This window comes from Drosophila kikkawai, chromosome 2L (assembly GCF_030179895.1).
Source record: "Drosophila kikkawai strain 14028-0561.14 chromosome 2L, DkikHiC1v2, whole genome shotgun sequence".
NCBI lineage: Eukaryota > Metazoa > Arthropoda > Insecta > Diptera > Drosophilidae > Drosophila > Drosophila kikkawai.
Genome location: NC_091728.1, coordinates 13,554,954 through 13,580,350, shown reverse-complemented (window position 1 = coordinate 13,580,350; position 25,397 = coordinate 13,554,954). Strand labels below are relative to the sequence as shown.

At 37.6% G+C, this 25,397-nt stretch overlaps 2 protein-coding genes across 2 annotated transcripts in view; one reads left to right on the top strand and one right to left on the bottom strand.

The window, feature by feature from the left end:
* Positions 1 to 25,397, top strand: part of haf (leucine-rich repeat and fibronectin type-III domain-containing protein hattifattener) — a 55,443-nt gene that overhangs the window by 14,465 nt on the left and 15,581 nt on the right. The gene's annotated exons all lie outside the window — the stretch shown is intronic.
* On the bottom strand, positions 15,624 to 17,938 carry nis (no individualized sperm). The gene is made up of 2 exons (XM_017176558.3): positions 17,667 to 17,938; positions 15,624 to 17,584 (listed from the first exon to the last, which is right to left on the bottom strand). The coding sequence occupies exons 1-2, from the start codon at positions 17,845 to 17,847 to the stop codon at positions 15,723 to 15,725; spliced, it is 2,043 nt and encodes a 680-aa protein (XP_017032047.1). The 5' UTR covers positions 17,848 to 17,938; the 3' UTR covers positions 15,624 to 15,722.

Genomic DNA, 25,397 nt, shown 5'->3' with positions numbered 1-25,397 from the left:
GGAAGTGTCCATTGGCTATTGGCATATCAGAAACACATGTCGCTTGTCATGTGTGCCAAATGTGGCATGCAACATTTAACTGCAAAACGCCAGCAAAAACAATAACAACAACAACAGAGCCAGAAGCTGGCAACAAAACAGAGCCATAAACGCGGCTAATTGCCAGAGGAATGCCGCCAGAAGGTCAGGTCATGTCACTGCCGAATGGCACTTGGGGGATTCTGAATCCATAGCACGGGCTGCTGTACTACACTTGAAGAAAAAGTGATGGAAAATATAGCATTTGGTAGGGAAAGATTTCTTGGTAAGAGATTCTCAAAGACTTAAGCTGTTTCCATATTTTATATTTTCGTTTTTCGGCCAACTCATTTTGATCTAAACTGAGGCATCATAAATTGCCCTATTAAATCCATTCGAAATGCTTTCGATTTTCCCCCCAATTTTCGTTTCGTTGCGTTCCATATCTTTTGTCGAGTGTAAAGAGGCTGCGGCATGCGGGCCCATAAGTAATATAGTATATGGTATACGGTATGTGACACGGATTGGCAGCTTCGACTGGCGTATGGTGCGTAAATTGGTGAAGAGCCCAGATTAACCGTTAATGGCCAAGAGTGTTGGATGTTGGGATGTTTCGATGCCACCGATGTTGTTGCTGCTTCTGCTGTATTGCCACGCTTTTTGATTTTCGGCATTTAGTTACGCTTCCCAGCAACATTTTCAAACTTGGCTCCCCAACTCGATTGACTCGTTTTTTTTCGGGTTTTCTTTTCTTGCTTGGCCAAGACATAATAATGATGTTTGATGATGCGGTAACTGAGATGGGGCCCGGGTACGAGTCCAAGTCCGATTCCGAGTCCAATTCCGTGCCGCTGTTTACTCCACTGGCAATTTGCCGATGTTTATATGCCTATTTGAGGCCGTTTTTCGACTTGGCTTCATTCTTCGATTCCAATTTCAATTGAGTTCGACTCCGTACAGTTGGCTCGAGGAAATGCGAGTCGAATAAATAAGAGCTTAGGTATACAAAGAGTAAGTGTGTCGGGGTTGCATTTGGGACACTCAGCAGCCGACAGCTAAACATTTTCCGGAAAACATAGCGAACTAAGCTCAGGGAATTGCAATTTATTTTTGCACTCATTAACGAGCAATTGAAGGGAAAATAAAATGGGACTTATGAGTCTTAAATGTTATATTAAAAATAAAACTAATGCACTTTAGTTGTTAAATCTCTGTAACAGCATCTAATCAACGCCCTAATAAAAAAGGGTTTAATACCCAAGCGACAGGAGTTACAACATACTCGTAAATAAATAACAAAGCAACTAAAAAAAATAAAGAAAAATAAATTTCAAGCTGAAGTCATGCGTATTAAATACCCTGAAATAAACCAAAAATCCCAAAGCAAGAGGGGAGCAGTGAAAAAAACTAAATCGACGAACACGAACTAAATTGCAGGCAATCATTTGGAAATACAAAAGCTAGGCACCAACACAAAAAACTAAAAAATATATCACAAAAATCCAAATCCAGCTACAAACCAGAGTGTGTGCAGTCACGATTAAATGTTTATGTTGTTTATGTGTTTGCATGTATGTATAACTAAGCGTAAACGGTTTCAGTTGGTGATTCATGTCACTAAATACAGCTATATTAGAGCCGGCACATTTATCGCCATCGATATCTTTCACAAAAATAAAAAGAGAGAAAACAATGTGCCACTTGTGTAATTATTCCATTTGACATGTGGAGAGCTCGGGAAGAGGGGGTGCTGAGGGGACACTCTTTGATTTGAAGCGATCAGCCAGCGAACGAAATCAGTGCAACTAACAGTGCAACCTGTTTGAGCCGCGGAAAACAAGTCCAGTGTCAGTCTACAGCAGCCTGAAAATTGGCCTGTAAATAACCAGAGAATTCCTTCTCTCTGGCTCTTTCTCCTGTCAATACACTGGGATTTAAAAAGGTATAATTTATGAGCTTAATAAGTAAAGGAAATTGTAGATTGAGCAATTAATCAAGGTTCCCTAAAAACCAGTTTTGGTGGAATATATTTTACTGAATTCTAATAATTTGTTCAATAACTTTAATGTCTAATGTTACAATGGCTTTAACTCTTAATTTTATTTTAAATAAAAAATATTGTCTTCTAATAATATAATACAAAATATTAAAAACTTCAAAAATACCCCCCTAAAATATTACGTATACGTAATATTAAGAAACTCTATTATCCCTTTTATTTTCAAAATTATTAATTAAAATGTTGATTTTATTTAAACAAGTCTACTTAAATTCTAATTAAATAATCCAAATTATTATTATTATTTCTTAACTCAAAACCCAAAAATATTACGTATACGTAATATTAATAGACTCTAGTATTTTCTCTCCCTGTCATCTTCCTGAAACATCCACAGCAGCCACTAGCGAACGGGACACTTAACGTTTTGGCCATTGACAACGATTAAAAACGAGTTTCCCCTTCGGGGCTTGGCAACTCGAGATCAGGAGGAGCTGTGGAGGCAGCTGTGAGGAACCGGGACCAGGGCACTTGTCCATTCGGGCTCACTCACTTGTTTGTCTGACCGACCGTGTTCCTCTGCCTCCGTCGACTGCACTGCTGACCCACATACAAAAGACATTCAATCGAACTGTTTTTCCTCTTCTCCGCCCTGCCTCCCCCCTTTGGCGTCGCCTTCTTTTGATGGCCTTGAGTGGCCCCGAGTATTATGATTTTGATGGAGAGCCGGCTCAAGTGGGTCCAAGGAGCCATTTCGAGGGGCAGCTAAGGCAGTAAAAATGATAACTTTATCGGACGGGAATTTTAAAGCGAATCATCTTGGGATAAATTCTTTTTAAATTAAAGAGAGGTGGTTAGTTTTTTTGTTTTTTTATTAAGAAGGAATATTAGGAGCTTTTACCTTTTCGATAGAAATAATTATGCTTTAGTTGTCAATAAGCTGATCTTATTTTTTTAATAAATAAATATATAATAGTATTAATAAATTATTATTAATATGTTTGCTTAATATTTTTGTTGATTTATGGTTTTATATACACAAAATGTCGCAAGATTTCTAGTGTTTGCACAAGTTTCCAATTAAGAAATGTCTTAAACAGTTGTAAAATATTGTTTTCCTTGTTTATTTTACTATATATTAAAGCTTATAACAAGTTAATCCAGCTTACTTTACTTTACACCAGTCTAATTGCTATTATCTTGTAGTTTTTATGGTGTAATTTTTAGAGCATAAACTAGATTTATTAATATTATTTAATTGCCACTTAAATATTTAATATTATTAATTAATGCTTCAGGGGATAAAAGCTTTGAATATTGGTGCTAGAATTCCCGTTTTAAAGCGCAGTATTTACATTTAAATTAAATTTTATTAAATATTAAATATTTATGGCCTAGACTGTGGAAAAAGCTCTAGCTCTTATTTTAAATTAACTTGCCATAAAGAAGCACAAACTGTGCTGAAAAGCGCTTAAAATTTGATTGAAATTTCATAACTTTTAGAAGTTTAAATTAAATTATTTTAAATAAATATAAAATTTAAGTAAAAATCTTAAGAAGAACATTTCAAATTCGTTATTCTCTAGTTAATCCTTGCTCTTTCTCGTTATAAATACACATTGAACTGTGCTGAAGAGCATGTGGCGGGGACAGGAATAGTCGGTGGCGGCTTGGCGAGTTTTGTCGTCATCAAACCGCGCTAGTGTATCTGTGTGTGTGTGTGTGTGTCTCTGCGTTTGTTTGAGTGTATCTGCGATGATTTACCGTTGTGGCCTCCTATACACACATGGCCATTCCGGCTCTGAAACAGAGCCAAAATGTGGAGAGAGATGGAGGATGGAGGGTAACGGGAGGCTGTGGATATATAGCCATGGCTATATTGCTATCCTCTTCATCCTGATTCTGATTCCGATTGCGATTCCGCTGACTTGGCTGCTGTTCTTGTTGCTGCTCTTGTTGTAGTTACTGTGTGCCCATTTGAACGTTAGCTACACATAGCTGGCTTGTTAGCCAGTTGCAGAGTGCACGACGGCACTCAGCTCTCGCTCAGGTGCAGAAATTAAGAGGTCTGACAAAAGGAAAATAGAGTAAAATCCCGAAAAAAAAAAATCCAAAAAACCCCCAAACTAGCAGAAAGACTGCGAAAATGTTTCAATTTTTGGAAGAGACTACAGAGAGGTATAGACCAGTTATGGCTTAACTAGGGGTAACTTGGGAGGCTAAGAAATGACTTAATAATAGGATAAATGCTAAGGGTTTACTTAAAGAAAGAAAACTTTGCACTAAATTCGGGAAATTTACAAGGGTTTCTTAGAGAAGGAATTCTTATTCTTATTAAGATTTTAAAAAAATCTGCATATTGCATTTAATATTTTTAACAGCTTATACGTAAATTTCAATTGATTTTTTACTCTTAACTTAAACTTTAATTAAAATTCCCCCATCTCCCATAAAGTTTCCACTAAATCCTTGGCTTCATGTGGGCCTCTGGTCACCTTAACTACTCCCTAATCTCTGCTCAGGCTCACCTCTTGGCCCGTTATTCGTATGAAAAAATTTCCCGAGACCCCTTAAAATGATGATGTTGGACCTTTTAGTGCCTTTAAACCACCGCAGGGGGAGAGGATGAAGGAGTCTTCTCTCTGCTACAAAAGAGCAAGTTAGCGAAATGAATAAAATGGGAACACGCACAAACAACACACACTCACACACACACACACACACTCAGCAGGCCTGTTGTGTATTCTCATGTGTTTGCCACGCCCACACAATACACCGGAGGGCGTTAACAAAAGGTAACAGCCAAATGAAAAAAGTATGATGTGGCTGATGATGAAGCCCGCAAGTCATTGCAGGTGTGCCAGGTCGTGGTGCCAAAGGGGGAGAGCTCCGCAGGGGGTCGGAGTAGCCCTAGTTGCAACATAAGTATTAGCTTCATTTTTGCAGCATTTAACTTGGCTTTCCCACTACCTCCCCACCGCCCCACTCGTTACCCTTTTGCCTTTGTAACTTTGTTTGCTGTTTTCTTCTTCTGCCGCTGCTACTGCAATTTTTCTTTTTTTTCCTCAATTTTTCTCCCTTTTTTTTGTGTGTGCACCACCGAGCCTCAAATGAATTGAATGTGAAAAATTTAAATGCAAACAGCCGCAGTCGACGCAGCAAAAAAGAAGAAGCCAGAGCACACTCTGCGAAATATATGATATTAATTACAGAGTTTTTTTGAAATTTGGTGTTTAATTTAATATACAAAAAAATGCTACAGCTGAGCACGAATTTGTGCCCGAAATTGTTTGTTAAAATCTGGTTAAAATAGTTAAAATGGGGTTATAATCGCAGCAGTTTCTTAAATTACCTAATTAAAAGTTAATTAAATTAATATAAAATCTTTTAAACATTTTCAAAGTAGAATAATTAATTAAATAAATAAAATGGAAGCTGAGAAATATTTATAAATTTAAAATATAAGTTACAGAATAACTCCAAAAATTTTTAATTGTGAATAAATGTATTTTCTACCACAAAATAAACTTGAAAAATATTTAATAAAATTCCTAAAATTATTAAAATTCGTAAGGTATTATCTAGTTTAGCCATATTTTCTCCCTGTGCAGCCTTGCCCTATTCGCGCTTTTGGCCCTTCGTTCCCCCTCTTTCTCCCTGTGATACTTCTGCTTGCCTTGCATTACACAAGTCGACAAGCCTTATGGCACCTCCCCCATCCTCCCCGACATTCATCCTCCAGCCATCCAGCTCAGTCTAGCAGAGTTCATTGTACCATCTCGCTTAGTTGAAGAGTCTATGAGTCCAAAACAAACGATGCTTTTGATTGCCAACCGCCAAAAAGGGGTGGAAGCCGTCGGCGCTGGGGAGGCCAGAGATCGGGTCAAAGACTCGGCTTTAGGCCTAAGTTGCGGCTTTTGATTTCAGAGGCCAACGCATTGCCCTGAATAAAATGTTCCCACATTTGTTATGATTTTCCAAGGGAAAAAAGTAATAAAACCCTTTAAATAGTAGTTTTATTTCGCAGTTAAATTTCATTATTTAATAAATTATTATAATTTTCTTTTCATGTCAAAGAGTTTCTTTCAGTTTATTAATATCTTTACACCTCTAACCTTCTCTAAACACTTTCCTTAAGCAAACCTCTTCATTTGCCAATCAAATTAGTGAAATCATGTTGAAAAAGAGTGTTGTCCAGGTCCACCAAAGATCTTTTTCAAAAGATCTTTTACTGCTTTGCTCATTAACGACACATTTCTACGCTGAATAGATTTCGTTTCGTTTCACTTTGCGAATCTACTGAGCAAACATTTCAAGGCGAATCTTTAGCACCTTTACAATGATTTGCTTTTGACAGATTTTTGTGAAAGAAACTTTCTCAAAGAGGCCGAAGAGAAGACCCTTTGGTGAATGGCCGACAGTCGGTCATAAAAATTAGCACTTCAAGTGGACGACAAAGTACGCAGAAAGATCTCTTGAAATTAGCAACATTCCCCTGTAAAGTGCGTAACATAATTATAAACTAAAAATGCTAAAGCCAGAGATTTTTCAAGGTCAAAAGGAATTTATTTCGCATTTAAGTTACCTTTTTATGTGTGCCAACTGTTGGCTAAGCCACCTCCACATCTGAATACGCCATCCCTTTAACCCTTAACCCCCCAAAGCCAGCCTCCTAGGAACTCTATTCATTATGCGGGGCACGCATTCGCCATGAGTTTGGTGCCTCGGTTATCTGCGAGCCGTGCTCTAGTCCTAGATAAGGACCTGTCCCCCCGTACCCTGGCCGCGTATTTACTTTATTACAATGTGTGACCCCAGTGAAAACGCGACCGGATTCTTTTATGGCTGGGAACTGAGCTATATATAATACTTACTGCCAGTCTGGGGCGGCTGAAAAACTAAAAAGATTTGGTTAACTGCGTAAAAATGTCCCTAAACTTATGTGTGTTTTTAAGCGGATTTTAAGAGCTTGCAAAATGTACATTTTAAATCTTGGAATGTGTTTATTTAGGAGCTTACTTGAGGAGATTTAAGCAAATATTAATTTTTGTAAATATTTTAATATAACATTAAGTTTGCCACTGCTATTTTCGTTGCTGTACAGCAATCTCCATCTGCAGGACATAAATAACGTATACGCCGCATTGAACAAACTCTCCTTCTCTCTCTCTTCCCTGCTCCTGCTCCTGGCCCAGAACTATCTCCCTCGGTACAGCATATTCTCTTTCAGTCATTTATCATTTTTCATGGCGTTGACACTTTCACTTGTTTCACACAATAAACTGAACCACAGCCAGAAAAACGAAACAAGCTGTGTAAAAAACCAAAATGAACCATTGACAAGTCAATTCTGTTACAAAGGGTCTCCGGTCTCCAGCTCATAGCTCGTTATGGCCTGTCAAATTTATTAGTTTCAATATAATTTGACAACAAGACAATTTGTCCATTTACATTTACCTATCTCGGCCCAAAAGGCAGGGGCATTTATCAACGGTTTTGACCTCTTCTTGACTTGCCTTTGTTTACAGCCATTTTGGGCCTTTTTTCATGCTTTAAATGTTGGCTCTTAACAGGAATTTATGTTTATTGCACGGCGGCCTTGGCCAGAAATTATCATAAATTGCACTGTCATTACAGCAAAAAGAAAAAAAACAAAAAAAAGTAAAGCAAAATGCCACCATAAATATGAAAATACAGTTATTCAGCGTAATTGCGGCTCAGTTTCGCAGAGCGCAGTTCATTTTCGGTTCAAGGCAGTTCATCTTTGGATCACCATGGTTCATTTTCAGTTTACTCCAGTTCATCTCACTGACATTCAGTGAAATTTTGCTTTCCTTTGAACAGAAAAAAACAAAAGTAAACTAAAGCAAAGCCAGAAAAAGAGTTTGAAAAGTGAAGTGCCACGCTTTGAGCTCTCTTCGCAGCTTCTTTTTATTTTTGTTATTACATTTTTGTAATGTTTTTTAATGTCTTCATTGTGCCTGCGATTTAGTTTGCTTTTTTACTTCTGTTTTTTATTATTATTATTTTTATGTTACTGATGAACTTAATTAACATTTGGCACGTCTTTCAATGTCAATGGCAATCTCACTTTGCTTTTGCCGCACAAATGCCAGCAAATTAGTTAATTTCTTTGATCGCCAGATAAAAGAAATACTTTAGACTAATGATCTGAAAAATGTGCGGCAAATGATGAGAGAGTTGCACGCTTGAAAGAAAGTGATTTGGACATGCAGATACAAATTGCATATAGTTTTTTGTTCAATAACTAATGGCAAAGGTGTGAAATTACCAGTACTTTATATCATATATTTCAAATTATTTATAATTAATCAATGTAAATTCATTCTTAATTTAATTTTCTTGTCGCTCACAATTTGTTTCCTTGCTTCAATCGATGACACTTACATCGATATACACTCTTACGCACTTCAGAATCAATTTAGAGACTGCTAGACAGAAATTTCAACCAACAAATGAACCCCAACGCATTCCAAACCTACATATATGTACATTTCTTGGCTTGTACATACATACCTACTTTACATTTAACAAGCACTCAAGTCGAGCTGAAGCTTACGAGCCAATGCACTTAAGTTTATTTGCTTGGGGACACGGCCAGGACCAAGGAGAGCCAAACGGGCGCTGGCCTGACGAAAGGATAAATGGCGGGGACCCCGAAAATAGCGGTACTAGGAACATAACCCATTGGGCACCATCAATATCCAGCTATGAACGCTACTTATCATAAGCATAAGCGGCGAGCTCTGTGCATTTGTTTACAACTCACTTGGCTGGTCACACTTGACCAGGCAACCCATCTCCACACCCCACTCCTCTACATTTCAATACCAATCTGAGTCCCTGTCCCCTTTCCACATATATGTATCTCCATCGTCTGGGCACAGCTCGATCCCAGAGACACTTGAAGACATGCCCGAGAGCCGCTTGAGTTCTCCACTCAAGAGAGAGCTCAGTCAAGGGGCCGCAGGGAAGAGCAGCATAATTTATTTGCCGTTTTCGATGTTGCTGCTTATTGATTAGTTGTCATTGATGCCTCATGCTTGATGCTGACCTTGGTGAGCTGATGCTGAGCCAATCGATAAAAAATATTTGAAAAACTCACGTTAAGAGCACTTCCTCGAAATATTTTGGCGTACAGTGGGTGCTAAAAATGTGGGAAGAATTAAAAAATAGTGAGTTTAAGATATTTTATAAATTCAAGTGGTTAAATAACAAGTTATTTCGATTAATTGGGTAATAAAATAATGTTATCTGTTAGTTTTAAGTTTTTTTAAATTTGTTATTATTTCTAAATATTTTAGTTGTAATTTCAATATTTAATTACATACATCAACTTTAACATTTTAATATTAATATTACAAGTTCTTATAATTTTTCAGTAAACATGACTCCTCTCACTGTACATCCATAAATATTTATTAGTATTTATTTTTATGATCTGCCCACATCATTCCAATTCGTCATCGAAACTGACCAGCATCAAAAAAATTATATGTATATTTAAAAAAATAAACACAAGCCACAAAGCCTCATCACATTTTATGGGCATTAACATCGCAGACCGGAATACTTGCAATATTTCAGTGGATGTCTGTTTTTTGGCCCTCTGGCATTTGGTCAACTTTTTAATCTGCTTTTTGCGGCTTAATTAAATGTGTGTATGTGTGTTTGTGTCTGCTTGTTATTTTTTTTCCCCCTCTCCCACTAATTTTTGGATACGTTTTACGCTTCATTGTGAATGTTTTTCCATTAGCATATTTTTTGTTTGTTTGCGACTTGGCCAACTCTTCGACATTAAAAGTTTCAGCGATTGCCCCGACAAGTTTTTCCCTCGCTTTTTTGTGAGAGAGAGAGAACTCTATGAGTTCCGATTGGGGGGAAAAAACTTTGCCGGTTTTGTGTTGCATAAACAGGAAATGGAATGCCGAACCAACTGGCTACGATTGCTGGTAAACATAACAGTTTGTTATGATTATTTATCAATGCCTGATTTGTTGCGACAACATTTGTATTGTAATGTTCTGCTGCTGCGGGCCTGATGCCCTGTTTATTTATAGACGGATGATTATGATTGTATTATGCATAATTTGGCACAAAACTGGTTAACTGACGGAACTTGGCCATCAGCACAGATTGGATCTCGATGTCTGAGGCCATCAAAATCTTTAGGATAGACCATTCAAATGGCTGAGATTGCCTTTGCCCAGCCTGAGATATGAAATTTGAAGTTTATTCTTGGCGAAAGACTACAAGAGGTTCTTTTTTATGGTTACTGTCTTACAGTTATTTATTGCATCTCTTAGGGGGAATTTTTTTATTACAACGTTTTATTTGCATAAACTTTTACTTTTTCATGGGCCACACAAATTGGGTCAGTTTGAGAATCAGGTCAAAACGGAGTTGTAAAGCTTTAACTGGGTTTTTTTTATTTCATTTTTGGAATGAGTCTAATCAGTGGATTTGTTGTGAAGATATTTGCTGTTGAATTATGATTTTATTTTACATTTTTAAAATGGTTTTAAAATATTTAATCTCCTTATAGAAATATTGTTTAGCTATATCTCTAAATATTTCCCTAACTTACTGTGGATAAAGTTCACAAATTTATTCCCATGAGTCCTAATTTGACTGCCACCCAACTTGCACCATGAATATATTCATTTATTCCGCTTTAGACAAAAGCTCTGCCACTGCCAAAATCATACATCTTCTGTCACATGCTCTACATCAATATAAATCATCTTTGGCTGTCCATTGAGCTGACAACGAATCTCTTAATGTATACAAATCATATTTTCCAATTTCAGTGTAGTCCAAATACTAGTATAACCCTCCACATTTCCCTCGATCCCAAGAGCAGCGCCCAATTCACGTAGCAAATCACTTTACAACTGTCAGACAAACAATGCCAAAAACCAATGGCCAAGAGAGGATTGGGTTGGGGATGATGCTGTGGCAAAGTGGGCGGTGCCAGGGGGATGCCAGTTGAAAGATATCCTTCACCGGATCCTGTCCAGGCATTTGACTTTATCACGCAAATTGATTGCTTTGACCCAAAACGATTGACGAAATTTGATTGATAACTTATTAAGTTGGCCATTGTCTGAGTGGGTTTTTGGGAGGAGGCTGTGAGCGGGGTGTGCCCCTATCTTTTACGGTGGGGTATGTGTGTGTTTGTGGCATATATTCTGGAAAGGAGGTTAATGTAGATATGGGGTTGAGAATAAAAACCTAAGAAGACTATCTTTTAATGTTTTTTAAGTAGATTTTAAAGAAGGAACTACTTGGGAATTTTAGAAAAGGAAAAATAATTAATTAAGTTATGTTTTCTTATGTCATTTCTTTTACTTTACCTTTTCTAACAACATTCTTTTAATTTTAAAATAAATCCCTTAATAAGTATCTTATTAATTAATTACCCCTTTTCATTTTTGCTTTAACTTTCAACCCCAAAATATCTCCCTTAATGCGTCTCTGCTGTGTCTGGGCCAATTTTGCATGCTGGCAAATGTTTTGTGTGTGTGAGTTTTTGGCTCTTTTTCGAGTCACGCATGAGTGAATGGCTAATAAAGATATATATACAAGATGCCAGCTGGAAGACTTGCCTCCTCCTTTACTTTTTTATCTGCACTTGCCCAGCAGCAGGTTTCGGGCCTGTAAAAAAACAAGCACAAAGATTTAAATCCACGAATATATCACTTTTGTTGTGGCTCACATAAAAATAAAAAAAAAAAAAACAGAAAACATTCCAGTTAGCTAGCTGAAATATTTTTAAAAACCGCCCAAAGGCCAGACAAGACACCCGAGAGCCAAAGAAATTATTGGCCGGACTTGAGCACCAACAAAATAAGAAAAAAAAGCATCAGCATCAACAACAAAAAATGCTAATTCAAAACAAGCAGATTTTGCGGTTTATGCAAATTTCCCTCAAACCAGACCCAAGACCCAAACAAGTCATAACAGCAAAAGCAACAGCCACAAAGATGCCTCTCGCTTGTGTATATAAATATATATTTGTGTTAAAAAATATAAAAATAAATAAAGATTTAATGCTTGCAGGCCAGAAGAGTCAGAAAAGTAAATTACAAAATCTGTGAAATTACAAAAGGCAACAAAGTATATTAAAGGAGGTGGCCAGGTTTAAGGATATTCTGTAGAATTTGTAAATTTGTAAATACCGAAACAAATGCAAAACCATGTTTACATATTTAATAGTACCTAAACTCCTTAGTGTTTGCTAAACCAACAACAGATTGAATATATTGGCCAGCAAACTTAATTAAAGATTATATTCACATCCTGATAATAAATCATGTTACATCCCTTAGTTCAGCAAAAACACAACCACAAAATGTTGTTGCCAAAATACAATCATGAAAAACTTAAGTGAAACGTGTGTTTATTTGTTGCTCTGATGCGTCAAACTGTGCAAAAGGCTATTTTGACTTGGCCCCCAAGACATTTAGCTTTTGGGCCAGAAAAAATGTTCAAAACTGCCAGAAATGCCTTTCTTTTCAAACTGCGTCTTCTACTTTTTTGCCTTTTCCGTCCTCTTATGTTTATTTAACACACACACACACATTCGCACACATAAAAGCCAAAATGAGTTTGGCCCAAAGAGCAATAATTCATTTTGACTTCCATTCTAGCCTGGCTCTGATGGAAAACCTTTCTCCCTCAAATTGAATTCAAACTTAAACATCATTTGGCTATTTTGAAATTGAAACGATTTCGCAGATGTGTGTGTGTGGATATTGATTACATTTTATATTTTACCAGGCAATTCTAACATTTTTTCTGTTTATTAGTTTGACTTGATTTATCTCTGGGTTTTGGCTTTGTTTACTTTTCCTTTGCACTTAATGTGTGAAACGCTAAAAAGTCGTACACAAAATTGCTATTTATTTCCCCCCCTGGGTAAATATTTGCTGTATAGAAATGATAAGAAAATACAAACAGGACGTAGGAGAGTGCTAGCTTGTCTGCAAAATTAAATCCATTTATATTTATGCAAATTCAGTGAGTGAATTTCATGGAATTTATGGCTAATCTGGGATTTCCATTACGTTTTCAATTGATCAAATTGTTAAAGTTAAAATTGATTTACTTTTGTTAAAGTCAATATTTTATCATTTTCTGATTTGAAAACATTTTATTTACATTTCTCTGTGTGAATTTATTCAAAGCTTTGCAACTATTTATAATTTTTTTGTTTTTCTTCAATTATTTGTCTTTCATATTTTATATTTCTATCACCATTTAGTATAACAAAAAACTACAACTTTTCTATTGTTTGATTTTGGTGTTGGAAATGTTGCAAAACTTTTCCTAGAGCCGCATATTTTTTCTGCTTTTTGGAGGGGTGTGAAAAGCCACAGAATGGAAATGCCACCCCATCCCCCATATGCAATAAATAATTTTCATGCACAAAACTAAAGTTTTTGGGGGGCGTGGCAAATCAAAAAGTTAGCATTACCCACTATTAATATTAATCACATCACATATCTTTTGGTTTCTTTTTAGGTACGTCTGCAAAAGTTTTTAAAGCTTTGAGTTATTGGATCCTGGGAATCCGCGCTGCGGCAGATAACATAGTGCGGCAATCGAAGTTGGTTATGGGGTAAGTGAGACGTGGAAATTGGCTCAACAATTTGGCTCAAGCTCAACACTTTTCCCGCCAGACCCCTCCCCCCTAGACTGAAGCCCCACATAATGTGACCTTCAAAGAGCGACAACAATGGCGCATCATCTTCCCATGTGCCGTGTCTGTCGCTTTTTTTTGGGTCATTTCCGTGATTTGGGTTTTGGCTTTTGCTTTCCACAATGTCGAGAGTTGGAGAGACTTCCGTCTTAGCCTTGCACTCAGACCCCAATCTAGAGTGTTTACTGTTTACACTCATTTTCGTTGAAATTTGCATTTTAATTTATTTGCCCAATGTCTTTGTCTTTCTCTCTGTTTGTTTTTTTACACTATCTGAGGCAGAGTGTCCATTGCACAATTCATGGCCCTAAAAATCGATGCAGAAAATAAAAGAAGAAAAGAATACTTCACTACTAGCTTCTGTCTGAAATTGTAATACCCTTCTAGGGTAAACAATTTTTATATAAAAAGAAAGAAAATTAGTATAAAATTATTTTATATTTCTTCAATAATACTACACTATAAAAACCTCTTATTTTAAAAGGGAAAAATAGTATAAATTATTTTATTTTTCTTTCTTTTCTCTGCTTTTATATTCAGTTATTGGTGTTGCTGTCATTTGGCAACTTAGTCCATTTCTGTTTACATTTTGCCTTATTTTCGCCTTCCGGCTTTTCCCATTTTACTTGCAATTTATTCACTGACCTGTTTTCAATTGAAAATTCGCTGCTTTTGGTCTCTTTTGTACATTCTGAAGCGAGTGCTGCTGCCAGTAATTAATTTCAGCATGGCTCTAATGGCAAGCACTTGTTTTTACCAATTGCAAAAGGCGAGCTCATAATAGCAATGCCAAATGCACAAAGGAAAGGTGTTGGACAAATTCTATTGAGTTTTTAGGTATTTAAAGAATTTATTAAATGATAATAATATTTTAAAGAATTTTTTAAAAGTGCTGAAGTACTTTTTATAAAATTTTAACAAAAAGTACTTGTAACTTTTTATATTTATTTATATATCTTTGATATCTTGAATTCATTGAACTTCCAATTGTTTATAATCCCATAATTCAATTATTCATATTCAATATGTAAATGTCACGTCACTAATATGCTGAATAATTTAAAATTTATGCTAAAGGAAGTCCGCCCTTTTAGTTAACATTTGAATAAGGTTAAATGACAATTTTTTTGAATTTTTGTTCAACCTTTTTTTGCACATTCCTGCTGCTGTCCTTCGAGCAAACACAAACACACGCCCAGGACTTTATTTATATTTATTCCCGTCATGTTTTGGCGCCGTTTTGCTTGTTTCAATTTATGGCAAATTTATGCATTTAATCGTTAGCCTATTAAAACGATCCCTGACCGCCCATTCAAGTCATTCATTTAAAACCTCAGAATCAGGACCAGAAATAAACTCTCAGTTGGTCAGAATGAAAATAAAAAATGTATATTTATTTATCAATCGCTGCCACAAGCACGCACGCAAAGCTAAAATAATATGGTTATGAATTTCATACTTTATAGGTAACTGCCTCTGTAAAAAGCTTTTCAATAAAAAAAAGTGCAATCAATGATAATTTTAAAGTGTCGCACACACACACACCGACGACTATGGCAACTTGGAAATTAATGCTTATGGCCAAAAAGGTCCATTAACATAAATCGTTTACAGTCAACATATTTTAATACATTTTTCTGGCAGTTTCATGATTCGATGAAGTTAATATTAAAGTTCAAGAGGAAATTAAACAAACCGGATATGAGTTGAAAAGTAATGGATTTTTAGTAATTAATTATATTCTTTTAACAGGGAATTTAGCAAAGGAAATTTGTGTTAAGAGGAGTAATATATTTTTAATTAAATTTAAAAGAAAGCCCAAAGCCAGAAGAGGGATTTCTAGGTACCTGAAAGTAGAAGGAAAGTAAAAAACAACAAATCTTAAAATATTCCTTACAATCTCTATAATTTTGACAAGCTACCTAGAATGACAGTCTGATTATACATGTAAAAGCCACTTAAATTTCTGTATAAATACTCCTACTTCCAACCCGTGTTCTTCTTGGAGAGCACAACCTTCTGCATATGCTCGTTGGCCGTGTGTGTGGTATGGCTACCGCCCGCATGCCTTACCGTACACTTAACCATGGGCACACCAGTGCCCTTAGTCCAGGCACTCGTCGAGGTGGGGAACTCGTCCTTGCGATAGTAGCCCATGATGCCCGACTTGCGGATCTGGCCCAGTTCGTAGGTGACAATGGGAGCCAGACTGGAGGAGCCCTTGGCATTCGGCAGAGATGGCACCTTGGAGCGCTCCACACTGCGCATCACACAGGTGGTATCGCAGGAGAGACAGGACAGATCCGGCAGGACCTTTACTCTGCCAGCTGCAGCGGCACAGTCATCATTGGTCATCTCCATATACTTCTGCAGGGCCTCGGCAATCGTGTGCACTCTCTTCTCAAGAATTTCTCGGAAATCCTTGAGACTGAGCTCCAAAGAATCAATGCCCATGGTATTGCGCAGATTGTCGATGATCTGAAGGACATTCTTCTCGTTCAAATTGATGATGTGGCGCACCTCGCAGAATAATTTCTCTATCCTTGCCTTGTACTCTTCCATCTGCTCCAGGGACACCTTAGTGGCCAGCTGCGCGAAGTTCACCTTTCCGGCCAGCAGCAGCTCCCGCTCCGCCTTGTCGCTCTTCACAACGTTCATATGGTCCACGAACACTCTCAAAGTGGCTATCTGAGATAATGCGTCGGTCACGCGAGACGCCACACTATTTGTGGTCTCCCGACCGGAGGCTATGGAGAGTCTGATATCCCGCACAGAGTCCTGCAGCTCCTTGATCATGTCCATCACTTTCTGAGAGTCCTGCTTCAACAGGGCAGCCGCAAAGTCATTCATCTTGTTAGACATTTCACAGAATTGCGACTTGAGTTCCAGCAACTCGGTGAGCAAGCGATCGGAGGCATAGCAGACGGGTGGCTCCAAGCCCATGTCCTTATCCTCCTCGGGTTTCTCCGAGGATATTTCCGTGGAAGTTTCCTTAACCTCCTCTTCGGCCAGGACATCACCTTCGTCCTCGCCGGCGATCTCTTCACTCGTCCAACTGACGGACACCTCATCGGCTGTGGTTGCCATTAGCACTCGCAATTGCTTGGCAATGTTGCGAAGGTTCTTGATCCTCTGTGGATTCGGTTTGCGATCGATCAACAAGTGGGTCACATTGTTCACCTGATCCATGGTGATCTTCAGCTGCCCCGTGATGCTGTTCACAAACGATTGCAGTTCGTTGGTAGCTAGCTCCTTTTGCAGTTCCATTTTGGAGACACGTTTCTCCAAACGCATTACGTTGCTGACCAGACTACTATCGCCTCGAGTGGACGAAACGTGGGATATGTGCGTCAAGGTTTCGTTGGATTTTTTTTCGGATTTTGTATCGAGGTTCTCCGCCGAAATAGTTCGAGTTGCATGCTCGGAACGCTGCGCCTGTAAAGATCGTGCTGGAGATACTGCTGCTGGAGATTTTGCTGCAGGAGATACTGCTGCTGGTTCTGGTTGTGCTTCTGGCTGTGCTTCTGGTTCTGGCTGAGCCGCTGGCTCTGGTTCTGGTTCTGGTTGCATTTCTGCTTCTGGTTCTGCTGCTGGCGGTTCTTCTTGTGCAGGAACAGGCTCTGCCGGGGCTTCGGCCTCGGGCTCTGGCTCTGGCGAAGCTTCGGCAACTTCTGGCGCTGCAGAATCCTCTGCCGGAGGCTCTGGTGCCTCCTCCGGAGCTTCCTCTGGAGCCACTTCTGGTGCCTGCTCGACTGACGCCTCTGCCACAGGCTCGGCTGCAGGGGCTTCCTCGGCATCGGCACCAGCAAACATACGAAACTTTGATGATTTGGCCAGGGTCACTAGAAATAATTGAAAAATCCAAAAATTGCAAGATTCTCCTTAAGGCCAAGTCAAGTCCCTATTAACCCCTCCCACACTCACACATACTGCTCTGCAGGCGCACATTGCTGGTCATATAGTCCTCCTGCTCTACAACCTCATCCAGGACATCCAATCTCTGGCCAAAGCAGGTGAGCAAGACATGCAAAGCATAAAAGTTCACATGTCCTGATTCTGGCGAACCAATGGCCACGTCAATAAGCTCCTTGTAAGTGAAAGTCATTTGGAATGAAGAAATTTTTGTTACCCGTAAAAAAAATAATAAATAAACTGTTAACTGAACCGAACAAGCAGAGGCCTAGGAATATACTAAATAACTAATTTTAAAGGAAACTGACATTTCAGAGACATTTCTCAGGACATAAAAATCAAGGCTTGGTTAATAAAAAATTATTTTAAATTGTTATTTCCTGTTTCGTACTGAAATTAGGTAACTAACCATCAAGTTAAATCATTAAATTAAACAAAAATAATGTTATTCATTATGCTCACTTAAATTGGGTTACTCAATTCCCGTTTATATTCCGCAAAAGCGATTAAAATTATGTGTGGGTAAATACGAAATGCGTTTTCCTCGAGCTTCTCCTTTAACGTTGCCGGCGAAAAATGCTTCACAGCTATTAGGGCTTAATTAATTTTTACACCATTCCGTGTACAATATTGGCTGCCCTGGCAGTTATTATGATTGCGTTCGTTTAATGAACATCATCAGCGCGGTTAAGGTTAATTTTATGGATGCTGCCTGCGTTGCTGCTTGTTTTATTTTTCGATAAAAAGATGCAAAAAATGCTAGTGGAAGAGGAGATGATGCAATCAAGTGGTTAAACCTTGGGCAAGCGGCCAAGACAATGTCTTATTCTCAATCCGATTGAGACATTTGGCCAGAATTAATGTTTCAATTAGTGGTGAGCATAGTAAGCAGAGGTCTTTGCCAGATTTATGGCTCTGGAGACTTGGTTCTTGGCTGAACAATTCTATTACCTTTGCCAGAGCAGCGAAAACATTGCACAATCTACCATACTCTATGAGAATGTGGAGAAAACAGACAGACAGCAGTAGGGGAAATCCCATTTGTCATGCTTGCAATGCCATCCCTATGGGTCTAGATTTTCTATATATAGATAGATATATGTACATATATGCTGGGCACTGGGAGGATGTCGTCAATGTTTGTGGCCTCGTAAAATCTAATTTAAATGCAAACGCAAATGTCAAAAATTGTAGAATTAAAAATCACATACGGTTTGATTCAGTCAGACAGCGACACATTCCCAGTTTCAGTTCAACTATTGGCAAGGAAATGGAGAAAGGTGGCGGCTGACGGGGCGTATGCGCAACATATTTTCAACAAACTGTCACATCGCGTATACGCAATCAGTCGGCAGTCAGTCAAGAGGATGCCACATATTGGTACAAATTAAAGGATATAGTAAAGTTTAAAGAATAAAGAGATCGAATTAAAAAAATGAAAAAGGAAAGGCTATGGGGAATTTTGTAGTAATAATTTCATTGAATTATATCACATTGTTTAATTAATGCAGGTTAAAATATAATGTTTTTATAATAAAACCGGTTTTTTAAAGTCTGGCTTACCCCATTCTGCAGCAGGGTATTAAAAAAATATCAAAAATCCTGCGTTTGAACGGTTTTTACATCAAATGTCATCTATGTTGATTGAACTGCCTGAAAGCTACTCCTCAAACCACGCCAAACACATGTACACTTTTCCCAATCAGAAATAACAAATTTTTTGTATCGATAGGAAGCTAAATTTCATCAATATCAAATGCTGAAACACCAATAAAAAGTAGCAAAAAAATATGGACAACAAAATATTTTAAAAATAGTGTAGGGTTTTTGCTGTCATCAGATTATGGGTGTCATCCTGACGAACAAACAGTTTAAAGCCGAGAAGTTATAAATAAAGTTTGATCTGCGAATATATTGGGTGAATAACTTATGGTAACTGGTATCAAAATGCGTAGGATTCCATTTCAAAGCCATGTGGCAAGCCGCAGCACATGGCTATGTATGAGCGAAGGCCTGTGTAAAATGCAAGTTTAATTTATGCCCAACAGAATGGCAGCCAAACCGGCAGTTCAGGTCGCAAAAGAGTTGACAAAAAGTCCAGACAGACAGGCACACACATGCTCACAACGGAAACGGAAACGGAAATATGCGCCATTTCTCAACAAGACAATGTCTGCTGCAGTCAAAATCAAAAAAGGCGTAGTAGCTATAAAGAGCTGGGGAAAAAGGGAGAACAGAGTAGAACAGAGGAACTTGTCCTTGTCATTTTCATTTCTCCAACTTTCCTCCAAAAACTGTTGAAGTTTTCTCCTCACTGTTTGAGTTTGCCTCAAATGTTTCTTTGTCTGGAGCGCATTTTAAAACCAAGTAGGATTTGCCAAATGGAAAGTAAGTCATAGTTGGGGGGGAAGAAACTTTATATAATTATGCAAGTGTCTGATATAGCTGATGGGTGTGTGTGTGCAATTTATGCATAATTAAAACTTGATTATGCGGTTTTACAGCCTGGACAAAACCACTTTAAGGAGACTTTCTTACTAGACTTTGTTTAGTGAATTAAGAAACTGCTGCTGGTTTTGACTCTTTAATAATATTTACCCAATAAAGTTATTGGTCTTCTTTGTCTTTTTCTTCAATATTTACTTCACTTCCAATTATTTGTCCTTCCATTTCATTGAACCAATTTACTTTGTCTCTCTTCCTATTCTATGTACTATTTTATGCTTTTGTCATGCACAATTTTTGCCCCTTTAGCATTTTGTGCAATAAGTGGATTAGGCACCATAACTTGTCAATAATTGTGCAGCAATGACTTCTGCGTAAGCAATTAGAAATGATTTGCCAACATTTGCATACAGTGCTCGGGTCAAATGGCCATTTGGAGAAGTTAATTCTTGAGTTAACTTTATGATTCACTCCCTTTCTTTACCCATTACAATGGGTCGTAAAGCAAAGCAATCTCAGTTGGTGGTGCTGGTGCTGGTGCTGGTGAAGGCGAACGAACAATGGGCCGGCGATAAATGGCAAAGTCGCAATAACGTTAACCGTTAGCCATGTACATAGACATACTAGCTTCCTCTTCTTCGGGCCAAAAATGCGGCAGCGGCAAAGACAGAGGCAGTTGACCCAATTCGTAGGGAAGCAGCGCGTTTTGTTCCCAGTAAAAACTCAGCTCAAGTCAACTCTTTCAACGGATCGGATTCAATCGGTGCGGGAAGACAGCAACAACAACAGTGAATCCATTTTGTCGCTGCTCCCATATTAGGAGCACAAATACAGAGGCACGCAGAGAGGGTACACTGGAAAGAAATATTCTAAAGAAATTCTTTAAACAACTTTTGAACGAATTATAATTTTAGTTACCAAAATAGGGAATATTATTTATGAAAGTATTTCGAATAGAATTTAATGCTTTTATGGCTTAGTTATAAAAGATACAAGGGTATACAAGTTTGTTTCCTTTCTTGTTTTTTCTATACTTCTATTATATTTTTACTATTTTTCTCTCTCTGTTTATTGGTGCTTCTTTTAAGCAGCCCCCTACAGGCACTTATGCCACAGCGCGTCTGGTCCCCCTTCAACCACTGCTGTTGTTGTTGTTGTTGTTGGTGCGGCAAGCCGCTGACGCAATCTACTTGAACATCGTCAAATGCATTTCCTATTAGAGATGGCCAAGTGGCTGCGGCCAACTGGCAGTAAGGTGCGTTTGGCATTACGCAAAAACTGAAAATGGCAAAAACTGAAAATGGGTCAGCAACTGGAACGAGTTATGATGAAGTTGGGAAGTGGGACAAATGTGAAATGGGAGGGATTTATTTGGATTTATTATTGTAAACCAGATATATAGTTTGGAAATTGTTTACCTATGGAGAAAATTTAGAAACCAGAAGGAGATCTGTTACTACTAGCTTTATTTCTGATAAATATGATATCTTCTTTCGTTGATTTTACATAAAATAAATTAGAAATCATATGAATTTATAAAAAGAATAAGATTATCACTATATACATATTATAAATAACTATATTCAAAGATTTGTAAGTCTTAAAAACGTCAGAAATTTCTTTAAAAATATGAAAATATAACCAAAAGTATTTCCCTTTACCTTTGGAATCTAAAAAAAGAGCTCCTTTTATTCCTGCACCACCACAGAGCTGTTAAAGACCAATACCACGCACCAGTTGTAGCCAAAATCTGACCGCAGTCAACTTGGCGCAAATGTTTGTGAGGCCAAGAGCTTTGCTCCCCCAGCGGCCAACACTGCGTATGTGTGCTCTGGCCTAAGTACATATCCAACCGGACTCTCTATTTGTACTGTTGCTGTTGTTGCCTTAGCGCTTCCAATTGGATTTCCAATTCCGTTGACCAGCAGCGAAAAATTCTCAATTGCTTGCAAACACAGAAACACACAGAATGGGGAACAGAAACTCTTCTCTTGCCAATTGAATTAGCCATTAAAAATTAAAAAGCCAAAAGAGGAAGCCAAAGAAGTCAGGCAACGGACACGCGCCGAATATTTTCCATAAATATTTTGTCTGTTTCGTATATGCCATATTCTTTATCATTAAAAAAAAAACAAAAAAGAGAAAAAAAAACCCGGTGTTGGCAAGTAATTTATATTTATGCCACATCGGTCGGATGGTAGCGAAATTTACGCAGATTTCTTTGTGCTTCGGCTCGACACTTAAATTTATTTATGCTGATATGTGAGATTCGCTTCATCATCATTTCAGCTCGCCTTGGATGCTGCTGCTGCCACTTAACACCTTACTGGCAGCAGCTGCCGCCACACCCAAGCCATGTTAATAAATGTCTGCCACCCATTCCACCCTCTCCCCCCCTTAGCCCTTACACCGCCGCCGCCTGTCTTCATGGCAACCTCCTGACAGATGAGTTGATCTGCGTAGCCTTAACTTCGTCCTCATCGCGGTGAAGCTGTCTGCAAAATTACAAACTTTTAAAGCTTTAAGCTGAGCGAACAATTCCCATCCGAATTGCAAATATTTGCCAGAGGGCAGAGGGCAGAGGGTAGGAGGAAAAATGCGAAACAAACAAGCGAACAAGGTTTACAAGACTCATATCAATAATCCCATTTTGGCAGATTTTCTGCTTTTCACTTGAGCATCCGGAAAATCACTCCGGGTTTCGACATGACAAAAGTTTGCAACATTTCCCAAGCAGTCAAATTAAATTAAATTTTGTCTTCAACTAATGCCAGGTTGACATTGAATTGAGCGGAAAATTATGGCTATAGAATGTTATATTAAGTCATTTAAATATATAGAAATAATTGCCTGAAATAATTATAAAAAGTACTGAAGAAATAACCCAAAGAAAGCATGTAAAAGCCTTAAGCCTTTCTATGTCTCATAATAAATAACGAAAATATTTTATGAAATTATTATTATTATTATTAAAACTAATCATATGTGTACCTCTAATCTTTTTATTACCCAAAAAAACGTTTAATTTAACTAAATACTCAGCAATAAACCCAAAGCTCTTGTCCCACTTATAAATACCATTTTAGTTAAGGTCACTTACTCAAGCGGATGTTGCTTTAAACAATATTAGTAATCAAAATATTGTTTTCAAAAAGCCAAACCCTGTTTAGCATATCACCATATAAAGAGATGATTTCATCCAAGCCACCAAAAAAATGGTTGTAGAAAAACAAAAGCCGTCCATCAGCTGCCCCCACAGAAATTAATTATTCCACCATACATCATTATCCATATTGGCACACACACCCGTGTCGAAGAGCGCTAATTGCTGGCAAACAATTGCCATCTTCAATTACAATTATTTACCATCACTTTGCAGAGCTCAAGTGCCGAGAGAAAGAGAGAGATCTCTCGTCAATAAGGGAGGCGAGGTGTCTACCAAAACCTCACCAGCAGGGCAGCAGGTGAAACACTCGAGTCTTTTGACGCCTACCAGCGTTCATAATTTAAATTCATCTCTTTACTTATGCATACAACAACGGGAAATTTGTAATAAGCCGCTTAAGACGCGTGCCCCCATACAGATTGCAGTCACAAATATACGAATTTACATACACAGAGACACATACATACATAGATATACACAGGTGAGATGGCACTGCAGTTGACAGGAAAATAAGCAAAGGTGAGAGATTGCGAGATGAAAGAAGCTGTGGAGTAATCCCACCAGTCTTAGCCTGAATTTGTCGACACTCCTCTGCTGATGGTTGTTGTTGTTATTATTGCTAACGATGCTCTGTCACGATTTAAGCTTCATTTTCGTTTTAATGGGGAGACTTTCATGCATGTGTGGCTAGGGTATATGCGACGAGATTTCATTTCAAGATGGTAAGTTTGAACACACAAAATTAAAGTGAATCTGACCGAAAGTAATGTGGAATAAATTTGGTTGAAATCGGGTAATTGCATAATTGTTTTAAAAATTTATAATAATAGAGAACATTAGGGAAGATACGTTTAAATTTAAATAAAATATAAATAAACCATATAAATAATTTCCTATAATTTTCTATTAGCTTATTTTTGATTTTATGATAGATTTAAATAAAAATAATTATAGAGTATCATTGTTCTTTGTCTGAAGTCATTAAAAAGAGATTTTCATAATATAATCTAAACAAATCATAAATTTCCTTTCATTTCCTTTTAGTTTTCTAGTGGTTTTATTGTTGTAAAGTAAAATAAAATATCATTAAATATATTTAGTAAATATATTTATTTACAATGTATCACCTATTCCATAACTCAAGTCCTTTAACAAGAGATTTTTATAATCTAAAGTAATGTTATATATTTTAAATTAATTATTGCACATCGAATATTAAATTTTCTATCATTTTCTATTATTTTTCTGGTGTTATTACTAATTTAATCCATAAATTCCATTAAATGTATTTACTAAGTATCACTTATTTCATATATCAACTCCTTTCTATAAGCTTTTCATGTGCCACCGTCAGCGTGATTTTCTTTTTTATTGCTTACTTTTAATTATTGAGTTGTGAAACTCATAATCTCCGCCCGTTCAGCTCCGCTTTTTCCGTTTGTTTTTAAAATTTTGCATTTTTTTTCGGTCTCTCTGTCATGAATATGGAAATTTGTGCAGCTTAGTGGCGCTGGGCCTGGGCTCCCTTGGATATCTTACTAGTATGCCCTATTATTATTTAAGGTCCCTGGCACTTGGCAAGGCTATTGCATATTTTATTGCAAAGTTAGGGGGGAATTTGAGCTAAATTATGGTCTGTAGATAGGATGGTCGGAGAGTGCTTATCATTGCAGTTTGTTGGCTGAATAATTCATGGTCAATATAGAGAGAGAAATATATATAGAGAGAAAAGGGAGTGAAATGCAGTCTGGCAAAAGGACCCTTGGAGTGTTTTACTTTCATGATTTTTTTATACTCTAGATTTCTTTCATTTTCAATAGAAAATTGAAAATCTGAACCAGCAGCAACGAGTGTATATTTGCTATAATTCAATTTTCTCTGACAAATACAATAATAAAAAAAAGAAGAGGAAAAACTTTCATTAAAATTCAACTGCATCAGCAAGATTGTAACATAGCTGCAAACACACACCAGCAAATAGACACACACACACTCGTCTAGGTGGACCACAAAACCGATGGCAAATCAATTGGAAGCGAACTTCACTTTTCACTCAACCAGCCAGCAACCCTCCTCCTTTCACTTTTCCCCTGCTCAGAGCCAACCATTTCATGCCAAATTGAATGCAAGAA

What these genes read in the sequence shown, in the direction of transcription:
- nis (XM_017176558.3), bottom strand. Translation starts at nt 17,847, where the DNA reads ATGACTTTCACTTACAAGGAGCTTATTGACGTGGCCATTGGTTCGCCA. An exon ending in GCGCCTGCAGAGCAGTATGT is followed by an intron (nt 17,585 to 17,666) that starts GTGAGTGTGGGA and finishes AATTATTTCTAG; the next exon opens with TGACCCTGGCCAAATCATCA.